Source organism: Pygocentrus nattereri, chromosome 2 (genome assembly GCF_015220715.1).
Source record: "Pygocentrus nattereri isolate fPygNat1 chromosome 2, fPygNat1.pri, whole genome shotgun sequence".
NCBI lineage: Eukaryota > Metazoa > Chordata > Actinopteri > Characiformes > Serrasalmidae > Pygocentrus > Pygocentrus nattereri.
In genome coordinates this window covers 11,281,826-11,305,825 of record NC_051212.1, presented here as the reverse complement: position 1 = coordinate 11,305,825, position 24,000 = coordinate 11,281,826, and the positions used below count along the sequence as shown (strand labels likewise).

General features: G+C 42.2%; 1 protein-coding gene and 1 pseudogene across 1 annotated transcript; one reads left to right on the top strand and one right to left on the bottom strand.

Annotated features, from left to right (window-relative positions):
* Positions 1-6,822: 6,822 nt before the first annotated feature.
* Positions 6,823-10,687, top strand: LOC108414813 (annotated as a pseudogene).
* A 5,224-nt stretch (positions 10,688-15,911) lies between these two features.
* On the bottom strand, positions 15,912-23,340 carry LOC119265754 (macrophage mannose receptor 1-like). The gene is made up of 6 exons (XM_037546470.1): positions 23,308-23,340; positions 21,615-21,653; positions 21,314-21,528; positions 20,030-20,189; positions 19,093-19,392; positions 15,912-16,262 (listed from the first exon to the last, which is right to left on the bottom strand). The coding sequence occupies exons 2-6, from the start codon at positions 21,649-21,651 to the stop codon at positions 16,162-16,164; spliced, it is 813 nt and encodes a 270-aa protein (XP_037402367.1). The 5' UTR covers positions 21,652-21,653; positions 23,308-23,340; the 3' UTR covers positions 15,912-16,161.
* Positions 23,341-24,000: the final 660 nt, after the last annotated feature.

Here is a 24,000-nt window from a genome sequence, read left to right as displayed (position 1 = left end):
CACTCATTAGGCATCCTCTCACTCTCCAGGATTTTGTTAAACAACCTGGTTAAAAAGTCCACTGCCTTCTCTCCTAAACATCTCCATACCTCCACAGGTATGTCATCTGGACCAACTGCCTTTCCATTCTTCATCCTTTTTAAATCTGCCCTCACTTCCACCTTACTAATTCTCTGCACTTCTTGATCCACTATCTCTCCCCCCGTTGTCCTCCTCTCTCTCTTTCATTTTCCTCATTCATTAGTTCTTCAAAGTACTCCTTCCATCTACTCAACACTCTCTGTTCATTCACTAGTACATTTCCCTCTCTATCCTTTATCAGCCTAACCTGCTGTACATCATTTCCAGCTCTATCTCTCTGTTTAGCCAAACGATACAAGTCCTTTTCTCCTTCTTTACTGTAAAGCCTCTCATACAGCTCATCATAGTCCTGAGCCTTTGCCTTTGCCTCCATTCTTTTCGCTATGCGACTAGCCTCACAGTACTCCTGCCTACGTCCTTCATCTCTCTGGTTATCCCACTTTTTCTTAGCTGCCTTCTTCTGAATACTCTCCTGGACTTCCTCATTCCACCACCAACTTTCCTTGTCTTCTTTCCTCTGACCAGATGAAACACCCAACACATTCTTGCCAGTTTCTCTCACCACCTTAGCTGTAGATTCCCAGTCCTCAGGTAGCTCCTCACTGCCCCCAAGGGCCTGTTGCAATTTTTCCCTGAACTGCCTGCAACCATCCTCCTGCTTCAGCTTCCACCATCTAATCTTTGGCTCTGTCTTCACTCTCTTCCTCGTCTTTGTTTCTAATCTCATTCTACAGACAACCACACTATGCTGCCTTGCTACACTTTCCCTTGGTACCACTTTATAATCTCCAATGTCCTTTAGGTGGCATCTCCTGCTGAGGATATAATCCACCTGTGTGCACCTCCCTCCACTCTTGTATGTCACCCTGTGTTCTTCCCTCTTCTGAAAATACGTGTTCACCACAGCCATTTCCATTCTCTTTGCAAAATCTACAACCATTTGACCTTCCGCATTTCTATCTTTCACACCATACATACCCAGCACCTCTTCATCCCCTCTGTTCCCTTCACCAACATGTCCATTGAAGTCTGCACCAATCACTAATCTCTCCTCTCTAGGGACACCATCTACCACTTCATCAATCTTACTCCAAAATTCCTCTTTCTCCTCTAACTGACAACCAACCTGTGGTGCATATGAACTGACCACATTCAAAATTACACCATCAACCTCCAACTTCAGGCTCATGATCCTGTCTGACACTCTCTTTACATCCAGAACACTTTTCCCAAGCTGTTCCTTTAGGATTATCCCTACTCCATTTCTCTTCCTCTCTACACCATGATAGAACAGTTTGAATCCACCTCCAATGTCCCTGGCCTTGCTTCCTTTCCATCTGGTCTCCTGGACACACAGAATATCTACCTTCCTTCTCTCCATCATGTCTGCAAGCTCTCTGCCTTTACTAGTCATTGTCCCTATGTTCAGAATCCCTACTCTAACCTCCACACTCCTGCCTTTCCTTCTCTCTCACTGCCGTCTAACCCGCCTTCCTCCTCTCCTCTCTGATGATCTTCGACCTACAGTAGTCCAATTTCCACTGGCACCCTGCTGGTCAACAGCACCGGAGGCGGTCGTTGTTAACCCAGGCCTCGACCGATCCGGTATGGCAATCATATTTGTGATCCGCATGATAGTTTTGGCACAAGTTTTACGCCGGATGCCCTTTCTGACGCAACCCTCACCATTTATCCGGACTTGGGACCGGCACCAGAAGTACACAAAGTACACTCCTAATGGCTGGTTAGCACTGTATAAAAGACCATTGACAAAAAAAAGTGGCTGACCTGCAGTGGATGATTTTACATGGTATTGTCTCAGTTAACGCTTTTATTTCTGTTTTAAACCCTGAGATTTTACCACACTGTCTATTTTCTCCTCAGAGAGAGACAGGCTTTCATGCACTGTTTTAGGCTTTGCTCTTTGTTTGAAGTTTTAAAGCATGTTTTTATGTCTCTTAATGTGACTTTTACACTGCAGACTTTTATCCTTGGTTTTAAGTACGTCAAGAGAGAGAAATCCAAGTGCCAATTGATCAAATTCCTCCTTGGGCAAGCAAAGATGGCCATATATATCAGTCGTAAGAATAAGGTGGCACATGGTACTGACTGTGAGGCCACCAGGATTCTCTCTAGGCTGGTTAGATCAAGGATTTTAATTGATTTTAATTATTATGAGAGCATGATAAGTTCTCTTACTTAATATACCTGATCAAGGAACAAATAAAAACTCATTTTTATTAATTACAATTTACAGGCCGCCCGAGCCGTATTCTCAGTTCTTACAGGAACTCTCTGAGTTCCTATCAAGCTTAATAATGTTTTCAAGTAAAATAATAATTGTCTGAGATTTTAATATCCACATTGACAATCCTCACGACGCATTAAGTAAGGCATTCATATCTATCATAGACTCCATAGGTTTCACCCAAATTATAAAAGGGCCACACACTACCACAACCACACTTTAAATTTAATACTGACCTTTGGTGTAGATATAGTTAACTTAGCTGTTCTCCCCCAGAGCACAGCCGTCTCAGACCATTACCTTATCTCTTACGAAATCCAGGTTAGTGGTAATGTGCATCCATTACCATGTTATCATATTAAGAGGACTATAACTTCCTCCACAGCTGGCAACTTTATCAGAAACCTCCTGCAGTTATCAGCTTCTGTCAGCTGTCCATCTAACCCTACCGAGTTAGATATTATGTCCAAATTTCTAGAGGATACTCTTCGATCTACTTTAGATAGTGTAGCTCTATTAAAAAGTAAAATAGTACAGCAGAAAAAACTTGGCCCTTTGTATAATGATCACACACTTATAGACTATAGAAGAACTCTTACTGCAGCACGCTCAGCCTCTCTCTCCTCTCTCATAGAAAACAATAAGAACAATCCTAGACTACTATTTAGCACAATTTCTAAACTAACAGAGAACAAAACAGTCACTTAACCCCAGATGCCACCAGCCTATAGCAGCAATGTTTTTCTGAATTTCTTTAGTGATAAAATTTAAAAAATTAGACAGAAAATTCTGAACACACAGATAAACCCCACAAACCTGCTGTCTTCTAATGCCAGTCTGGACCCTGAGAATATTACAGTCACTGCAGATAGGCTGGAATCGTTTACCTTAATTCAAGAAAATTAACTAGTTAAAACAGTTTCTTCTGCAAAACCATCTACCTGTATTTTGGATCCAATTCCTACAGGTCTACTCAAGGAAATCTTACCAGAAATAACCAAGCCTATTCTGTCAATAATAAACTCCTCTCTTAGCATTGGATACATCCCAAAAACCTTTAAACTTAATTACAGTAATTAGACCGCTGATTAAGAAAGCTAACCTCGATCCCTGTGAATTTTCAAACTATAGACCTATATCGAATCCTCCCCTTTATATCTAAGATCCTGGAAAAATTGGTAGCAAAACAATTAAGCTCTTATTTACATAGGAATCATCTACTTGAAAAATTTCAGTCTGGTTTTAGGCCACATTGCAGTACAGAAACAGCACTAGTAAAAATTGTAAATGATCTCCTGTCATTCTCTGACAAAGGAAATGTGTCTTTGCTAGTCCTTCTTGACCTTAGTGCAGCATTTGACACAATGGACCACTCTATCTCAGTCTACTACATAGACTAGAAAACCTTGTAGGGGTAACAGGAACAGCTCTTTCATGGTTCAGGTTCTACCTCACTGATCGCTATCAGTTCGTTAATGTAAAGGGTGAATCATCTGACCTTGCAAAAGTAAAGTATGGTGTTCCACAAGGCTCTGTTTTAGGACCTATACTATTCACAGTATATATGCTACCACCAGACACCATTATCAGTAAACACGGCATAAATTTCCACTGCTATGCCGATGACACTCAGTTATATATATCAAGCAAACCGGATGATAAAATTAAACTTAGCAAGATTAAGGACTGTGTAAAAGGCACAAAAGATTGGATGTCAAGTAACTTTCTGCTACTTAACTCAGATAAAACTGAAGTCCTCCTCCTCCTAGGTCCAAAAGCAGCTAGAAACAAACTGTCTAACTTAACACTTAATCTCTCAGCTGTATCAAGCTCATCTGTTAAAAATCTTGGTGTTGTGATAGATGCTGATCTGTCCTTCGACACACATATAACTAATACCACTAGAACAGCCTTCCTGCATCTCTGCAATATCGCTAAATTAAGAAATGCATTATCTCTACAGGATGCAGAAAAATTAGTTCATGCATTTATTACTTCAGGGCTAGATTACTGTAATGCCCTGCTGCCTGAATGTCCCAGCAAAAGTCTCAACAAGCTTCAGCTGGTCCAGAATGCTGCAGCCAGAGTCCTCAAAAGAACCAGAAAGTTTGACCATATCAGCCCAGTTTTATCAACCCTGCACTGGTTACCAGTTAAATTTTGCATTGATTATAAAATTCTACTATTGACCTATAAAGCTCTAAACGGACTCGCCCCTCAGTACCTGAGTGAGCTTCTCTCCTACTATGAACCATCACGCCTACTTAGATCACAAGGTGCTGGCATACTACTGGTAGCTAGAATTAATAAAGTTACATCAGGGGAGAGAGCTTTCTCATACAAAGCCCCCCAGCTCTGGAATAATCTTCCTGTTAATGTTCAGGAATCAGACACAACCTTAGTTTTTAAGTCTAGGCTAAAAACTTACTTGTATAGTCAAGCTGATTAGTCTTCCTTGACAGATCTAGACCTGCTGGAGTCTCTGCTGCTCTGCTATATTGTAATCTGTGTCAGTCTCAGTTTACAGAACTGACTCTGTGTTTTTGTTTCCTTTCTCTGCCGAGTTGATCAGCTGCCCATCTTGTGCGTCTGATGCTGTTGCCTCTTCTGCCTTGATTGAGTGCCGCTGCTCACCAGCCTTCTGGACCGGCTTAACCACCACTGAGCTTCTTGCTTTACAACGCTGTGCAATCCTCACCCTCAGATATTCTCTTGTGCCACTTTATATTATAATACATCATACTAATAATGTTTGCTATCCGGTGTCAACCATAGGAGGATGGGTTCCCCTTCTGAGTCTTGGTTCCTCTCAAGGAACCTTCCTTACCACCGTCACCGCTGGCTTGCTCATGGGGGCTTGGACCCGGATTTTCTTTTCTTTTCTTTTCTCTCTGTAATACTGATTGTCCTGTAAAGCTGCTTTGTGACAACACTTGTTGTAAAAAGCGCTATACCAATAAATTTTGCTTGCTTGCTTGCAAAATGTGTGCTGTGGTGGGGCCGTGTGCTCGGTGTGTGAGGGTGAACTGTGCTTCGCTCCTGAGCTCAGATGAGCCGGACTGGATTTAGTTTGTTTGTGTTTCTTTGTTTTTACCCGTGTACAAAGTGTTCGTCTACTTTTAATTTAATCAGTTAATTTATTTCAATGTAACTTATGACACAATGTGATGGTTGACTGTTTCAGAGAAATAACTGGTTCAATAAAGAACCATCAAAAGTCTCACCAAGGGTATCTCCTTTTCTCTGTCTCTCAGTCTGTCTCTCTCCTCCTCCCACCCTCTGTATCTACTTTTCTCTTTCTCTCAGTGTGTCTCTCTCTCTCTCTCTCTCTCTCTCTCTCTCTCTCTCCTCCCCTCACCAATGGTATCTCCTTTTCTCTGTCTCTCAGTCTGTCTCTCTCCTCCTCCCACCCTCTGTATCTCCTTTTCTCTTTCTCTCAGTGTTTCTCTCTCTCTCTCTCTCTCTCTCTCTCTCCTCCTCTCACCAAGGGTATATCCTTTTCTTTGTCTCTCAGTCTGTCTCTCTCCTCCTCCCACCCTCTGTATCTCCTTTTCTCTTTCTCTCAGTGTTTCTCTCTCTCTCTCTCTCCTCCTCTCACCAAGGGTATCTCCTTTTCTCTGTCTCTCAGTCTGTCTCTCTCCTCCTCCCACCCTCTGTATCTCCTTTTCTCTTTCTCTCAGTGTTTCTCTCTCTCTCTCTCTCCTCCTCTCACCAAGGGTATCTCCTTTTCTCTGTCTCTCAGTCTGTCTCTCTCCTCCTCTCACCAAGGGTATCTCCTTTTCTCTGTCTCTCAGTCTGTCTCACTCCTCCTCCCACCCTCTGTATCTCCTTTTCTCTTTCTCTCAGTGTTTCTCTCTCTCTCTCCTCCTCTCACCAAGGGTATCTCCTTTTCTCTGTCTCTCAGTCTGTCTCTCTCCTCTTCCCACCCTCTGTATCTCCTTTTCTCTTTCTCTCAGTGTTTCTCTCTCTCTCTCTCTCTCGCCTCCTCTCACCAAGGGTATCTCCTTTTCTCTGTCTCTCAGTCTGTCTCTCTCTCTCCTCCTCTCACCAAGGGTATCTCCTTTTCTCTGTCTCTCAGTCTGTCTCTCTCCTCATTCCACCCTCTGTATCTCCTTTTCTCTTTCTCTCAGTGTTTCTCTCTCTCTCTCTCCTCCTCTCACCAAGGGTATCTCCTTTTCTCTGTCTCTCAGTCTGTCTCTCTCCTTGTAGTAAATAGGATTGCAGAACAAAATATGTCCACCAGGGGAACCCTACCTCTTTAGTAACCCACTCAGGGAGTTGACTGGGAGTGTTCAAGGAGGGGCTCGGGGGCTCAGTTATGCTGTACATGTATTAATGAATGTGAGGTTTGAGTAAACGTCAATAATTACTTCACTCCTGTGTTCGCGTCCGTACTTATACTAACAAGGATATTACATTTGGCGACGAGGTAATCAGTGAACTCGGAATACGCGGTTAGTGCGGACAACCGCAACTTGAGAGTTTTACAGCGAATGTCGGATCGTGAGGAACCAGAAGCAGCTCGAGTAGCTACAGAAGCTAGCAGTATCGAGGCTAACAACGCGGGAGCTGCTACTCCACCAGTTAACGGCGCGGGAATGGCTACAGGAATGGTAGGAAACCTATCTGCTTTCGACAGTCAAACTCAGAGTTGGGAGGAATATTGCGAGGTGTTGGGACAATTCTTTGAGGCAAATGGGATCGCTGACGCAGGTAGAAAGTGAGTGACACTGTTAAGCTCAGTGGGTAGCAAGACGTACAGCTTGATGAGGAACTTGCTAAGCCCGGAAAAGCCAGGTGATAAAACATTCGAGGAGTTGACCGCATTACTCCACTCACAGTTCAACCCGAAGCCCAGTGAAATAGTCCAGAGATTCAAATTTAATTCGAGGACAAGAGCAGCTAATGAGACTGTGTTGGAGTATGTGGCTGTGTTAAGGGAGCTGGCGAAACATTGCAACTTTGGTGACAAGCTGAAGGAAATGCTAAGGGACAGGCTCGTGTGTGGCATTGGGGATGATCGTATGCAAAGGAGATTGTTAGCGGAGTCGGGGCTGACGTTTGACAAAGCCTTGGAGCTATTACAATCCCTTGAAGCAGCCAACAGAGATGTACGTGACTTGCAATCCAAAGCGTCGGAAAATGTAAACAATAACACAGCGTCACAAGCAGTGTACAAGATGAGCGTAAAACCTAAGTGGCAAGAAAAGGGTGGGCCAGTAGCATGTTATAGGTGTGGGGGTGAACACTTTGCATGGGACTGTCGTTATCTGAACGAAAAGGGTTATGGGTGTGGAAAGAAGGGGCATCTAAAGAAGATGTGCAAGTCGGTACCTCCCGGCGACCAGCGGCGGCAGGTTAAGGGGGGAGGGAAACCAGAAAGGGCAACGGCAAAGCAAGAGAAAAGGCAGTATGCACATTACGTGGAAGAGTCCCCTGATCCACAATCCAGTGAGGATGAGGTGTTTTCTATGCACAACATCAAAAGCTCAAAAATGACAAAAGTTGACCCCATTACCACACAGTTAGACTTAAATGGACACTGTGTTGAATTCGAAGTGGATACAGGCTGTAGTGTTACCATCCTGACGAAGGCCGAATATGGCAAATTGTGGGCTGCTGCAAAGGCACAGGAACTGCAAAACTGCGCAACTACCCTGAAAACATACACAGGTGAAAAAGTCACAACCCTAGGGACAGCCAATGTAACCGTGACATACCAAAACAAAGCCAAGGACTTACCAGTTGTTGTGGTAGCAGGCACTGGACCAAACCTGCTAGGCCGTGCATGGCTCAGGAAGTTAGACATAAACTGTGTATATGTCAATAAGCTAGACCAGCCCCAACTAACTTTGCAGAATGTGCTTAAGCAGAATGAAGAGGTGTTCAAGGAGAAGCTCGGGACCTGGACAGGCCCGCCAGCCAAAATCTACATCAACGAGGATGTGGCGCCAAAGTTCTACAAGCCCAGGCCCGTCCCCTATGCCATGCGAAAGAAAGTTGAAATGGAGCTGGAGAGGCTCACAGAGCAAGGAATCATAGAGCCAGCCAAGTTTTCAGAGTGGGCTGCACCAATCGTGCCGGTGCTAAAGCCTGACAATTCAGTGCGCATTTGTGGTGACCACAAGCTCACAGTAAACTTAGTCTCCAAGCTTGAGCACTATCCAATACCAAATTTGGAGGACTTATTCGAGAAGCTGACGGGAGGGGAGAAGTTCACAAATCTAGACCTCAGTCACCATCTTTCAGCGGATGATGGAAGGGGTGGTGGCAGGCATCCCGAACGTGGCAGTGTACCTTGATGACATCCTTTTGACGGGGCGGAGTGACCATGAACACTTGAAAACACTGAATGCTGTCCTACAGTGGCTAAGAGAGGCAGGCCTTCGACTCAAGCGCAACAAGTGTGCTTTCCTGGAGAGGGAAGCAGAGTTCCTGGGGCACACCGTGGACGCCTCGGGGCTCCACCCTCTGCCGAACAAGGTAAAGGCCATACAGCAAGCACCCGCACCAAACAACATCACAGAGCTGAGAGCTTACTTAGGCCTACTCAACTACTACAACAGGTTCTTGCCAAACCTGTCAACACTGTTATCTCCCTTGCACAAGCTGCTACGTAAAGAGACCAAGTGGCACTGGCATGAGGAGCAGGAGAGAGCATTTGAGAAGTCTAAGAGACTCATGCAGTCGTCGGAAGTGTTAGTACATTATGACAGCCAGAAGGTCTTGGTCCTGTCCTGTGACGCATCGCCTTATGGGGTAGGGGCGGTATTGTCACATCGCATGCCAGACGGGCAGGAGCGACCGATCGGCTTCATGTCAAGAACACTCACAGCGGCGGAAACCAACTACGCACAACTCGACAAAGAAGGGCTGGCGGTGATGTTTGGTATACAGCGGTTTCACAAGTACTTATACGGGAGGAAGTTTGTCATTTGCACTGACCACAAACCCCTACTGTCACTCTTCAACGAGATGAAAGCAGTGCCACAGATGGCATCCCCTCGCATCCAACGATGGGCCGTGACCTTGAGAGCCTACGAGTATGAGATCATGTATAAGCCAGGCAAACACCACAGCAACGCAGACGCTCTGAGCCGACTCCCTCTGCCACAGTCGTCCACCAAGAGAGAGCAGGAGGAGCGTGTACTGATGATGGAAGAGGTGACGCTTGTGTCAGCCAAAGACATGAGCCAGTGGACACGCAAAGACCCTGTGCTGTCACGAGTGTGCCAGTTCATCCAGCAGGGTTGGCCAGCCCAAAACACAGACCCAGCGTTCCAGTCTTATGCCGTGAGGAAGACGGAGTTAAGTGTGCAAGATGGTTGTGTGTTGTGGGGGTCACGGGTGGTGGTACCTCCACCAGGTCGTGAAGCACTTCTAGGCCAATTACACCATGGTCACCCTGGCATCACCAGAATGAAGGCTTTAGCCCGCAGCTACTTCTGGTGGCCAAAGTTAGATGCTGACATAGAAGTTGTAGTGAAGAGATGTAGCACTTGCCAAGAACATCGCAACGTACCAGCTTCAGCACCACTTCACCCGTGGGAGTGGCCCAGCAAACCATGGCAAAGGTTACACATCAATTATGCAGGACCTTTTATTGGTCACATGTTCTTGATCGTGATGGATGCATACTCTAAATGGATGGACGCATACCCAGTACACTCAGCAAACTCAGCCAACACAATTGAATGCCTACGGAAGAGTTTCAGCAACCAAGGATTACCTGAGATGATCGTGTCAGACAATGGCTCATGCTTTGTCAGTGCAGAGTTCCAACAGTTCCTCAGTAAAAATGGAATCGAACACATCACCTCAGCGCCATACCAGCCGTCCTCGAACGGCTGTGCGGAAAGGGCAGTCCAGACATTCAAGTCCATGATGAAGAAAGCAGGTGAGGGCACCATCCACACCAAGGTGTCGCGAGTGCTGTTTAGTTACCGCATAACACCGCAGTCCACCACAGGGTCACCGGCTGAAATGTTGCAAGGCACACGATTACGATCCACGTTAGATATAGGACATCCAGATCTCAGAGCCAAAGTGGAGCGAAAACAGTACAGTCAAAAGAAACATCATGACAAGCACAGACAAGAGAGAAGTTTTCAAGTAGGTGACGCAGTAATCACACGCAACTTCAGTTATGGGCCTAAATGGATTCCCGGTTTTGTCACCAAAATCACAGGACCAGTGTCTTACAAGGTCATGTTAGGAAATGGAACTGTTGTGCGCAGGCATGTGGACCAGACTCTGGCAAGGCCTGAGAACAGAGTTTTCAAAAACCCGAAACCTCAGAACCACCCACAGTGCCTGTGTCATTCCCTGACCCTGCTGCTGTCACTGCGAAGCCGGTAGCAGTGGGACAAAGCTGTATTCCAGAGGGACCTTTGCATGACAACACAACACCACCGGTTTCAAGCATTCCATCCCCAGTTGCAGTGAACGAAACGCCACCCCAACAATCAGCTGCGCCTGTTCGACGGTCCCAAAGGACTGTGTCTAAGCCTGCTTACCTGAATGATTATGTGGAATAATAATAATAACACACACACACACACACACACAAAAGGGTGTAGGCGGATCGCTGCCCTAAAAAAAAAAATTGTAATGGTTGTAACTTTGTTATGTTGTAATGGTTAGGGTAATTTTTCTTAACTGGTGTTATACGATAGTTGGTAAAATACTTAGTGGCACTACAAACAAGTAAATGTGGTTCGTTTGGTAAGGTTACAGAAGAATTCAGTAATTTGTGCGTTATGTATTAAGAAGGGAAAAGTAATAGCTTAAGGGGGGAGGAATGTAGTAAATAGGATTGCAGAACATAATATGTCCACCAGGGGAACCCTACCTCTTTAGTAACCCACTCAGGGAGTTGACTGGGAGTGTTCAAGGAGGGGCTCGGGGGCTCAGTTATGCTGTACATGTATTAATGAATGTGAGGTTCGAGTAAACGTCAATAATTACTTCACTCCTGTGTTCGCGTCCGTACTTATACTAACAAGGATATTACACTCCTCCTCCCACCATCTGTATCTCCTTTTCTCTTTCTCTCGGTGTTTCTCTCTCTCTCTCTCCTCCTCTCACCAAGGGTATCTCCTTTTCTCTGTCTCTCAGTCTGTCTCTCTCCTCCTCCCACCCTCTGTATCTCCTTTTCTCTTTCTCTCAGTGTTTCTCTCTCTCTCTCCTCCTCTCACCAAGGGTATCTCCTTTTCTCTGTCTCTCAGTCTGTCTCTCTCCTCCTCCCACCCTCTGTATCTCCTTTTCTCTCTCGGACTGTCTCTCTCCTCCTCCCACCCTCTGTATCTCCTTTTCTCTCTCACAAAACGTGTCTCTCCTGCTCTCACCCTCTGTGTCTCCTTTGCTCTCTCTGTCTGTCTTTCTCCTCCTGCTCCCACCCTCTGTATGTCTTTTTCTCTCTCTCACAGTGTTTCTCTCTCTTCTTCTCACCAACTGTGTCTAATTTTCGTCCTCTCACCCTCTATATCTCCTTTACTCTCCGTCACAGTCTTTCTTTCTCCTCCTCTCACCAATTGTATCTCTTTTTCTTTGTCTCTCATTCTGTCTCTCTCCTCCTCTCACCAACTGTATCATCTTTTCTCTCTTTCTCATTCTGTCTCTCTCCTCCTTTCACCCTCTGTATCTCTGTTTCTCTCCCGCACTGCTCTTCCTGAATCCGAGGTTCGACTATAAGCTGGACTCTCTTCTCCAGTACCCCTGCATAGGCCTTACCAGGGAGGCTGAGGAGTGTGATTCCCCTGTAGTTGGAACACACCCTCCGGTCACCCTTTTTAAAAAGAGGCACCACCACCCCAGTCTGCCAATCCAGTGGCACCGCCCCCGATGTCCACGCAATGTTGAAAAGGCGTGTCAGCCAAGACACACAACATCCAGAGCCTTAAGGAACTCGGGACAGATCTCATCCACCCCTGGAGCCTTGCCACCAAGGAGCTTTTTAACTACCTTAGTGACTTCGGCCTCAGTAATGGCCAAGCCTGTTCCCGTGTCCCCAGACTCTTCCTCCTCACTGGAGAACGTGTCGGTGGGATTGAGAAGGTCCTCAAAGTATTCCTTCCACCGCCCAATGACATCTTCAATCGAAGTCAGCAGCACACCATCTCCACTATATACAGTACTAGTGGCACACTGCTTTCCCCTTCCGAGTCACCTGACAGTTTGCCAGAATCTTTTCGGAGCCGACTTAAAGTCACTTTCCAAGGCCTCACTAAACTCCTCCCACACCCGGGTTTTTGCCTTGCCGACAAAGCACCGAAGCCCTACTACTGCCCTTCCCATCGCTGGTGGGTCAATGGGAGAGGGGACTCATGTAACTCCTTTGGGCTGGGCCTGGCCAGGCACCGTGAGTAAACGCCCGGCCACCAGACGCTCGCTAGCGAGCCCCTCCCCCAGGCCTGGCTCCAGGGTGGGGCCCCAGTAACCCTAATCCGGGGAGGGTACACAAGTCCTGCTTTCTTATTTTTTTCATAAGGGTATTTTTGGATCACATTTTGTCTGACCTGTCACATAGGACCAGTTTGCCATGGGAGACCCTCCCAGGAGCTTTTGCTCCAGACAAAATAGCTCCTAGGATCATTCAAGCACACAAACCCCTCCAGCACGATAAGGTATGCATACATACAAATACATGCATGCACGCCTGCATGCATGCATACATACATACATACATATACATGCATGAATGCCTGCATGCATACATACATAAATACATACATACATACATACATACATACATACATATGAATACATGCATGCATGTACGCCTGCATGCATACATACATACATACATACATACATATGAATACATGCATGCATGTACGCCTGCATGCATGCATACATACATACATACATACATACATATGAATACATGCATGCATGTACGCCTGCATGCATACATACATACATACATATGAATGCATGCATGCATGTACGCCTGCATGCATACATACATACATACATACATATGAATACATGCATGCATGTACGCCTGCATGCATACATACATACACATACATACATACGTATATATGAATACATGCATGCATGTATGCCTGCATGCATACATACATACACATACATACATACGTATATATGAATACATGCATGCATGTATGCCTGCATGCATACATACATACATACATACACATACATACGTACATACGAATACATGCATGCATGTACGCCTGCATGCATACATACATACATACGAATACATGCATGCATGTACGCCTGCATGCATACACACATACATACATACATACATACATACATACGAATACATGCATGCATGTACGCCTGCATGCATACATACATACATATATATACATACATATGAATAAATGCATGCATGTATGCCTGCATGCATACATACATACATACATACATATGAATACATGCATGCATGTACGCCTGCATGCATACATACATACACATACATACATACGTATATATGAATACATGCATGCATGTACGCCTGCATGCATACATACATACATACATACGAATACATGCATGCATGTACGCCTGCATGCATACACACATACATACATACATACATACGAATACATGCATACATACATATGAATACATGCATGCATGTATGCCTGCATGCATACATACATACACATACATACATACGTATATATGAATACATGCATGCATGTATGCCTGCATGCATACATACATACATACACATACATACATACGTACATATGAATACATGCATGCATGTACGCCTGCATGCATACATACATACATACATACGAATACATGCATGCATGTACGCCTGCATGCATACACACATACATACATACATACGAATACATGCATGCATGTACGCCTGCATGCATACATACATACATACATACATATGAATACATGCATGCATGTACGCCTGCATGCATACATACATACACATACATACATATGTATATATGAATACATGCATGCATGTATGCCTGCATGCATACATACATACATACACATACATACATACGTACATATGAATACATGCATGCATGTACGCCTGCATGCATACATACATACATACGAATACATGCATGCATGTACGCCTGCATGCATACACACATACATACATACATACATACGAATACATGCATACATACATATGAATACATGCATGCATGTATGCCTGCATGCATACATACATACACATACATACATACGTATATATGAATACATGCATGCATGTATGCCTGCATGCATACATACATACATACATACATACATACATACATACACATACATACATACATACATACATACGAATACATGCATGCATGTACGCCTGCATGCATACACACATACATACATACATACATACGAATACATGCATACATACATATGAATACATGCATGCATGTATGCCTGCATGCATACATACATACACATACATACATACGTATATATGAATACATGCATGCATGTATGCCTGCATGCATACATACATACATACATACATACACATACATACATACGTACATATGAATACATGCATGCATGTACGCCTGCATGCATAAATACATACATACATATGAATACATGCATGCATGTACGCCTGCATGCATACACACATACATACATACATACATACATACGAATACATGCATGCATGTATGCCTGCATGCATACATACATACATACATGTGAATACATACAAACAGACCATTTCAACTGGGGTGGGGGGCAGTCTAGGGCCAGTGCTTATTTTCGAGGGGCTGATTTCTTTCTAGCTTATGGTGCTGTAAGGTGTTGTTACTAGTCGTGGCCACTAGGTGAAAGTACATGCGCTACGCGTTGTTCCTCTTTATTGTTGCTATTTAGCGAGGAAGACACAGTATTGTGTGCTTCCTTGAAGGTGAGACATGCTGACTGTGCTCTGTGATTAATCCTAATTAATCATTTAAAAATATCTGACATCCATCAATGTCTTGGGCAGATTATCACTGGATAACATGTTATGTTCAGTTAGTGGTCCAAATTAGTACATATTTTCAAGGTAGGTTGAAAAGGTGGTGTAAAACTAGTTGCTAAGCTCATGTGTTTTGTCAGTTTTGGTTGGGTGTGGCCTGTTTTACATGTAGGCCTGGGAATTTAAATTGTTTAAGAAGTGTATATATATCTTTTTTTTATTTAATGTGAGCGGTGAATGCCATTGAGTGCTATGTACATTTTCAATGGAAGAAACTGTGAATGTTAGCTGAGACTTTCGTTGAGTGTAAGTTAGAAGTGGAAAAACTGTTTAAGACACAGTATTGTGTGCTTCCTTGAAGAAATGCCAAGCTGCTGTCTGAGCCTGACAATAAAACAGCGCCACCAGTTGATCGCACCACATTCCTGCGCTTCCTGGTCCCTTTCATTACCATCAAAACACAACGCAGAGCCCAGCTGGGGAGCCATGTAGAGAGAAGAGGGTTACAGTGCTTTGCAGGCATTAAGAAACAAATGTATGCATTCAATACCATTCAACATTTTATTCATACAGTTTTCAGTTACAATTTCACAACTTACAATTTTGTATAATCTGAATATTATATTTCTCATGTTTCATACAAGCACATTAACAAATTATCACCTTTCAATGTTTTTTTTTTATGATTTAAAATGCTATTACTTTTTTTACAGTTTCATATTAAATCTCTTTTACATCAGCTGTCTTCTATAGTTTGTATGTTTTCTTGCCAACAGTATTCTTACAGGTTATTTTCTCACGTCTTAGACTAACAGATTAACAAAAATCACCCAAAGCTTTTGCTATGCTTTAAAATGTTATTCACTCTTTTTCTGTTTCATATTCAATTGGCTGCCTTGAAACTCCTCCTGTCTCGCATCAGAGTCCTTGGATATATTCTCAACATTGGCTGCACTGGTGTGTCATCTCTACATTTGTTGATATCTGCAGTAAACAATAAATAAAATCAAAACAAAAACAAACCACTATTTAGAAAAAACCTGTTTGAGTAACGCCCCGCGACCCTGAGGAAGCAGTGGCTTAGAAAACGTGTGTGTTTGAGTAACACCACTGAGATTTAATGTAACGCCATAATAACTTCTAACCAACCACAAACCTGCACACATTTACAGATGCTCAACAGATAAACTGACTCACACAGAGCTTTCTGACATCACAACCCTGATGGTTCTGTGCTTGTGGACACAAATGGCTCTGTTCTCTGGCCTCACACTCAGCCTCACTCTTGTCATGTTCATCTGTCTCTCCCTGCTCTAATGTGTCTTCACCCTCTGAGCCAGTTTCTCCTGCTGACCATTCTCCCTGCTCTAATGTGTCTTCACCCTCTGAGCCAGTTTCTCCTGCTGACCATTCTCCCTGCTCTAATGTGTCTTCACCCTCTGAGCCAGTTTCTCCAGCTGACCATTCTCCCTGCTCTAATGTGTCTTCACCCTCTGAGCCAGTTTCTCCTGCTGACCATTCTCCCTGCTCTAATGTGTCTTCACCCTATGAGCCAGTTCCTCCAGCTGACCATTCTCCCTGCTCTAATGTGTCTTCACCCTCTGAGCTCGTTTCTCCAGCTGACCATTCTCCCTGCTCTAATGTGTCTTTGCCCTATGAGCCAGTTCCTCCAGCTGACCATTGTCCCTGCTCTAATGTGTCTTCACCCTCTGAGCCCATTTCTCCAGCTGACCATTCTACCTGGTCTAACATGTCTTCACCCTATGAGCCAGTTCCTCCTGCTGACCATTCTCCCTGCTCTAATGTGTCTTTGCCCTATGAGCCAGTTCCTCCTGCTGACCATTCTCCCTGCTCTAATGTGTCTTGACCCTCTGAGCCAGTTTCTCCAGCTGACCATTCTCCCTGCTCTAACATGTCTTCACCCTCTGAGTCAGTCTCTCCTGCTGACCATTCTCCCTGCTCTGTGTCTTCACCCTCTGAGCCAGTTCCTCCTGCTGACCATTCTCCCTGCTCTAATGTGTCTTCACCCTCTGAGCCAGTTTCTCCAGCTGACCATTGTCCCTGCTCATTATGTGCAGTCTCCTTGGCTCTTCCCTCACCTGAATCCTTTGGCTCTGTCTGACTTTCTGCATGAGTTTCTTTTTTTGGAAGAATTGCAAAATATAATTTTTCCTCTTCATTTTGAAAATAACTACAGAGCAAAAAACAAGTGTTAAGCCACCACTACGAAGGCACTGCTGAGTTAGCTTAGCCTTAATTTCCTTCGGGATCATTAAAGTATCTATCTAACCAAGCTAGGATAGCTGAATGTTAAACACACAGCTTTGTATATAAACAACTTCATATGCAACATGTTCTCAAAAACGTTATCCTAATTATAACTATCAAAGCACGATTATATGAACAGTTTCGACAAAACATCTGACTTGCCTTTAGTTCTTCTTTGTTTCTCTTTTTAGAAACATTTAGCTGGTGAAATGAAATAAATCCACTGAAACGCTGTGCGCCCCACCAGGGAAACTCGGTCCGCCGCCTCAAAGGGTCAGACTGGAAAATTAGTTTTTACATTATGGTGCCGCTTTGTCGCCGTGTGTTTGAAGAAGTTGAGGAGATTCATGCCTAATTTAGGGGGGCCATAGGGGGGTCCAAGCATGTTGTCCAAACATGCCCCCCCAGAACCACCACTGCAGCCATATCAACTCCTGTGAACAACAGTGATGTTGATTCTTCATCTATTCGGGGCTGCGGCCTTTGAAAGTCCCACTTTCCTGAGAAATGTTCTTTCAGATCTGGTCAGATTGGAGAGGCAGGACAGAAGGACAGACTGTCCTACACAAGCGTAATGAACCAGACATTATTTGGGATTCAGACACATCCATACTTGATAGATGATGCACTACTTGGCTGTAGAGACTAGAAATTCTAAAATTCATAGCCCACTATTTAGGGAATATAGAGTTGTGTGGGATTCAGCCTGGTTTTGACACGACTGAAACGCAAACATTTAAAGACTGTAAATTATTCAAGTGACATCTTTAGACTTATACACTGCTGTTTTACATTGAATCATATCGTAAGTACTTTGATTCAAGCCCGTCTTTGTGTGTGTGTGTGTGTTTCTGTGTCGTGGCACAATAATATGTAATACAGTTGTTGTGGTGTCATAAGTGTGCGTATATTGTGGATTTTACACGGTTCAGCCAGTCAGATTTTAGGACCAGAAATATCCCTTTTATAAAGCACATTCTCTGTCAACCTGAAGAATATTTTACCATGCAAAGAGCCCTCTAAGGATGAAATGGTTCTATACAGAATTCATGGTTCCAAATAGAATAATTGTCTTTACTAAAGAACCCTTAAAGAACCATTTTTTAAAAGTTTGTAATGAGCTGGAAATACATGCTACAATAAACATGTGGATCCAGTTTCATTAGTAGTGACCCAAGTTAAGACAAGAAAATAACAAAATCTCTCCACCCAGATCTGTCAACATAACAACTGATTATATTATACATTCTGTATGTTTTTAACTGGTGATGTGAGAAACATTCTTAATTTTAGTGTTAACATCAACCTGTCCACACTAAAGTTCTCCATCTGGCTAAATCTAGCTCATTTACATTAAGCGATAATGATGCTGATTAATAAATGTTGTCCCTGTTAAATATACAAAGTACCACAAATTAAGAATTGATTACTTCTTTTGTGAATATGAGTACTTTTACAGACACAACAAAAGCCTTGGTTTTATATCAGACGGTGGTGCAGATGAAATTGAGTTCCTGAGCCTCTGGCAGACTGACCCACTGCTTACTTTCAGACTGCACCGCTCCTGATCTCTCTCCTCCACTGCAGTCTTCCACCCTTGTCCCGCTCCCTGGAGCCCAGTTCTGGTAGCAGATAGTCGATCCACTCACCCAGAACCAGAAGCTCTGAGCACAGGTGTGACGCATACCCATCCACACATTAGCAGTGGAGGCATTTCCAGTAACAAACTCCACCCAGTGCTGGATTTCCACAGTGTGAACAGACACCAGGTCCACATGATTATCTCTGCAGTATCTCAGAGCTTCTCTCCACATCTTGCTCTGTTGAACCAGGATAAGCGGAATATCTGCAAATAAATGATAAAAAAATTAACAATATTATTTGACATCATTATTTGACAACAGTTTGAAAGATGCTTTATATAAGGGTTTTTACAATAAGCATCATTTACTATAACTCACATTTTCATTTACAATCTAATTTGGCGGGCAATATACATATAATAATATATAATATGTATTAGCATATGGATATATATATATATATATATATATATATATATATATATATATATATATATATATATATATATATATATATATATGCATGCTATGTGCTAGAATTTTGATAACTCTGAGCATGATTCTATTTCATGAAAATTAACAAAAAATTGCAAAATGCATTTTTAGTACCCAGTAATCATCAGATCTTAAGTCTTAGAAGGCCATGAGGGTTCCCCTCTGCAATTATGCCAAGCTATTTAACAAATATATGTTCATAAGTCTTTTAATAATACTTTAGTCTTTTCAAGCACATTTGATTATGGCACATATTTTACACTTGACTCAAAAAATCTAAATATATCTACATATATAGTCTAAAATATATTTAATTTAGACGTGTTAAAGCTGCCCCTCAGAGTCACAAGGATTTTTTAAGAAGTAAATGATGATTTTGCATCACCTCAAACCTACAGGACTTACCTTGATAGCAGACAAAGTTATGTAACAGTTGGCAGTCTATAACAGTCCATCTGTATGCATCTTCACTACGTAATTCCCCACAGTAATTAGCCTTGACATTTGGCTGACCAGTATTCCAGTTCCTGTATGAGGCATGACTCCCATCTGACCAAATCCAGCTCTAGGAACAGGTTTTTTAAAGTTATTATGCACAATTATTGTTAATTTGCTGAATTTAATATATTAACATTAATATACTGAATGTAAAATAAAATGTGGCGCATGGAAAAGTTAAGGTGCCCCTTCCGTTGATATGCTAGTGCTAGTTTTTGTCAAGTCTCAGATCTTATTTGACTCAATAGGCCATAATTCCATAATTATTTGACATAGAGATCATTCTAGAGCTAAATAAATTCTAGGATTCAAAAATCTCTTACACTTATTAAAATTACAATTATTAAACAGTTCAATAAGATTCTGAAACAAAAGAAATCTGACTCTTACAAAGCAAGGACAATAAAATACAGTGCCCACCACGAGTATTGACACCTTGATGAACATGAGTAGGACTAGCCAGACTAGACTAGATTAGAATTGGACATCCTGGAAGAGTCAAATGCTGACAAATGAGAAAGCAGAACTGTTTAGAAGTGCTGTGATCTGATGAAACAAAACCTGAAATCTTTGCCCATAATCACCAAAAGCATGCTTTGAGAACAAATGAGCAGTATATGCTGTTAAACATGAGGGTGGGTCTATTTTGAATGGCCTTCACAGTCCCCAGACTTGAATATTTTAAAAAACTGAGAGAAGATTTCAAAGAGAATCTCAAACATGTTGTGCATACACAGTGATCTTTAAAGAGTTGGGAAATTAGAAGTGTTTTGCTAAGAAAATAAAGGAGTACATCCTAAATTAAGAATACAAAGCCTACAAGAAATATGGATACAAGAAATGTTTAGAGGCTATAATTTAGGCAGAAGAGGGTATCATTTAGTACTGAAAGAGTGCCTAAACTTATGCAGGTGCTGCAAGTATGTTTTTTTTCCAATATGTTTAATTTAGCAAGTACATTATAAATGTGCACTAATTTTTTCAGAAATATTTTCTTGTTCCTAGCAGAGATGGTGTTAATTAATTAATTTAATTAATTGTGTAATTTAACCAGGGGTGCCCAAACTTTCACATACAACTGTAAACTCATGTGTTTTATAAATGCTTTTAGGCAACAAAAGACTAAGAAAATTAAGCAGAGTTAGTATTTGCACAGCATTCAAAGTCTTGAAAATGTACACAGTTACTTACAGTGGTGTTGTTTTCCACTTTCGGTATGAGACCTATCCAAAAATGGCCTACTGTCCCATTGATAATGGTTCTTACAGTGTCCATTTCCCCTTGGCTCTCAATGGTGGCCAGGTCAGTGAATTTGTCTCTGCAGTATTTCTGAGCCTCGGTCCAGTTCTTACTTTCTCCCACCACGTGAAACTGATGGGTACCACCCAAGGTGAGAGCCCATTGACCTGTTGTTCAAAACCTCTCAGCATCATGACAGTACAGTAATTAAACAATAGACAAGTTTTGCAGATGACCATGAACGTACACTGACCTGAGAAAAGGAGGATAACATTCAGTGCCAAACTCATGACTGTGGAACAAGAGAGAGAACTCTTAAATATTAGTATAAACTTTACAAATCGCTGGCTACAGGTACTGTAGCTAAGTTCAATATATAGTCATCATCGCAATAAAACTGACGTTCCGCAATACTTTGGCTAATGCTTATTTCAATTATGACATAGCATTGCATCAATGTAAAATGTATCTTTTAAAAGCACAACCATGAATTTGGCTAGAGAGGCTCCAGCATCCTAAATAAAGAAAGGGAAAATTTTTGAGAGCTCAAAACAACCAAACATGCAGTGAGAACAGCAAGCAGTGGTAATAAATTAGTTGGAACTATTAGACAAAGTAATGGTGGAAAAGTGTTACTGAAGAATGTCTAATACCAGACAAAGGCTATCCTGATCACCTGGAGGATGACATTTTTGTGTCATTCCTGAAGCAGAAAAATATTTGGATTAAACTCTGCTAAGCCCACTCTATCACATTTTCTAAGCTCTTTAAACACTGCATGGAACCGTTGCTATCCTCAAGTACCTTAAGTCTTCAGTTCATCATCAGCACCCATTATATCCATAGCTAGCAAATAGACACTGGGGACCTGGGAAGTTTTGGAAATTTGGAAACAACAATGAGAACTACTCAGTTAGCAGTGACTGGCTGTCAGATGACCTCAGAAAAGCAGTGGTTTGGCCATAGCCTGAACTGCCCACTGTGCTCTGTATGAGAGACTATGTTAATGCTACCTCGATCAACTTTGACTTCTTTAGATGTAACATTACAGGTATGCAGCATACATACTATAGTCTAACACCGAACATAGTCATGATAAAACGTGACATGTGAAATGTGTAAAATGCTAACCCTAAAGCTGGCTTAGAAGTCTGTTCTCTGTCACTCACATGTTAATTTATTTTCACTTAGAAAATCATGTAATTAACCTGAAGTGCCTATACTTTTGCATATGAATGTATTTGTAAAGAGCAGATAAAAAACAGAAGAGCATTGGAGCATTTTTTTTACTTTTAGTCAAAACTCAATGGGAATCAAATCCCATTGCTATGATTTCCAATAAAAAAGCAACCACGTCAGAACTCATAATAACAATATGATATAATCTTAAGCCATTATTTGGGGCTACAATGACATAAGAAACAAATAAATGTATTTCCAAACATGAGAAACAAATAGTTGCTGTCAAGACAAAACCTCATATCTCCGTTTTTGTCTTTTTTCAGTTTTGGACATAATTTGAAAATGCCTGTTGTTCTTTACATTGTGTGTAAATTTCACGTTGAATGGACCAAAAGAAATGACCCAAAATTACTTGGAAAAAGTCCAGTTCAATGAATAGCAAAATGGCACTTTCATTCATTTTGCTTGAAATAAATACAAAAATATTTCTTTGAAATATTGTGAAAATTGGGTCTGGTAGGGTCTCCCAGGGTGAACAGGTCTGGAGTGAATCACAAACTAATGCGATCCAAAACCCCACCATGCACAACACACACAGAAAAGCGTTCTGTTCCACTGACTTACATTAAAAGTAAAGTATGTTTTTTTCCCTTCTCCTGTAAAGTTACCACTTTGGAGATGTGAGGTTTTGTTCCAACAACAGCGAAATGACTATTTCCAAAGCTAAGTAACATGACTTTGGAGCTTTTAAAGGTGTTTCTTACCTGTTTTTTTTTTAGTTTGTTGCTCTGTTACTCTGTCTGTCTCCTCCAGTTTATGTCTGTATAGCTAAAGAGGAAATAAAGCCAGTACCTGCTTTTTTATGGTCACTTACATGGCATGTCAGCAGAAAGAAATGCAAATGAAGGGAAAGACACAGCAGATCCACATATTAATAAAGGCATACAATTTTTCAAATAGCAAACATGTATTCAAATGAGTCTGATATTTAAATATATGTCAGTGTAAAGCAGTAATAAAATGAATCAACAGTTGTAAAGCCTGAAATAACTTGGTAGGTGTTGAGACGGGAGTTTGTTAGACCACATCATATGTCTTTACATATCCACATCACAGACACAGTCTCAAAAAGAAGATCTAGCTCAATCATTATCATCATCAGCATCTCATACAGCTAGATCCAACTAGGGTTGTAATAGGGAAAGCAGAGAAGCCCAGATGGCCCTGTACCTCACAACTTTCTCCAGTTCATTCTGGGTCCACCTCGATGTTTAGATCTCAAATGCAAAATCAACATTATACTGATAAAGATATGATTAAAATTGTAGTTAATTCACTCACATCCTCAGAAGACACTTTCTTCAACAAGTTTTGACGAAGTTCTTTTTAAATTATTTTTCAATGCACTCACACTCATCAGATTCATCCTGTTGGGGAAGGGGTCTGCAGAACAACTC

Bases quoted from the DNA above. Each gene is read 5' to 3' on its own strand.
- LOC119265754 (XM_037546470.1), bottom strand. From the start codon at position 21,651: ATGAGTTTGGCACTGAATGTTATCCTCCTTTTCTCAG. The intron at 21,529-21,614 runs GTCAGTGTACGT...TTTGAACAACAG, and splicing joins TGTTATCCTCCTTTTCTCAG to GTCAATGGGCTCTCACCTTG. The intron at 16,263-19,092 runs GTAAGCAGTGGG...TGTTTACTGCAG, and splicing joins AGGAGCGGTGCAGTCTGAAA to ATATCAACAAATGTAGAGAT.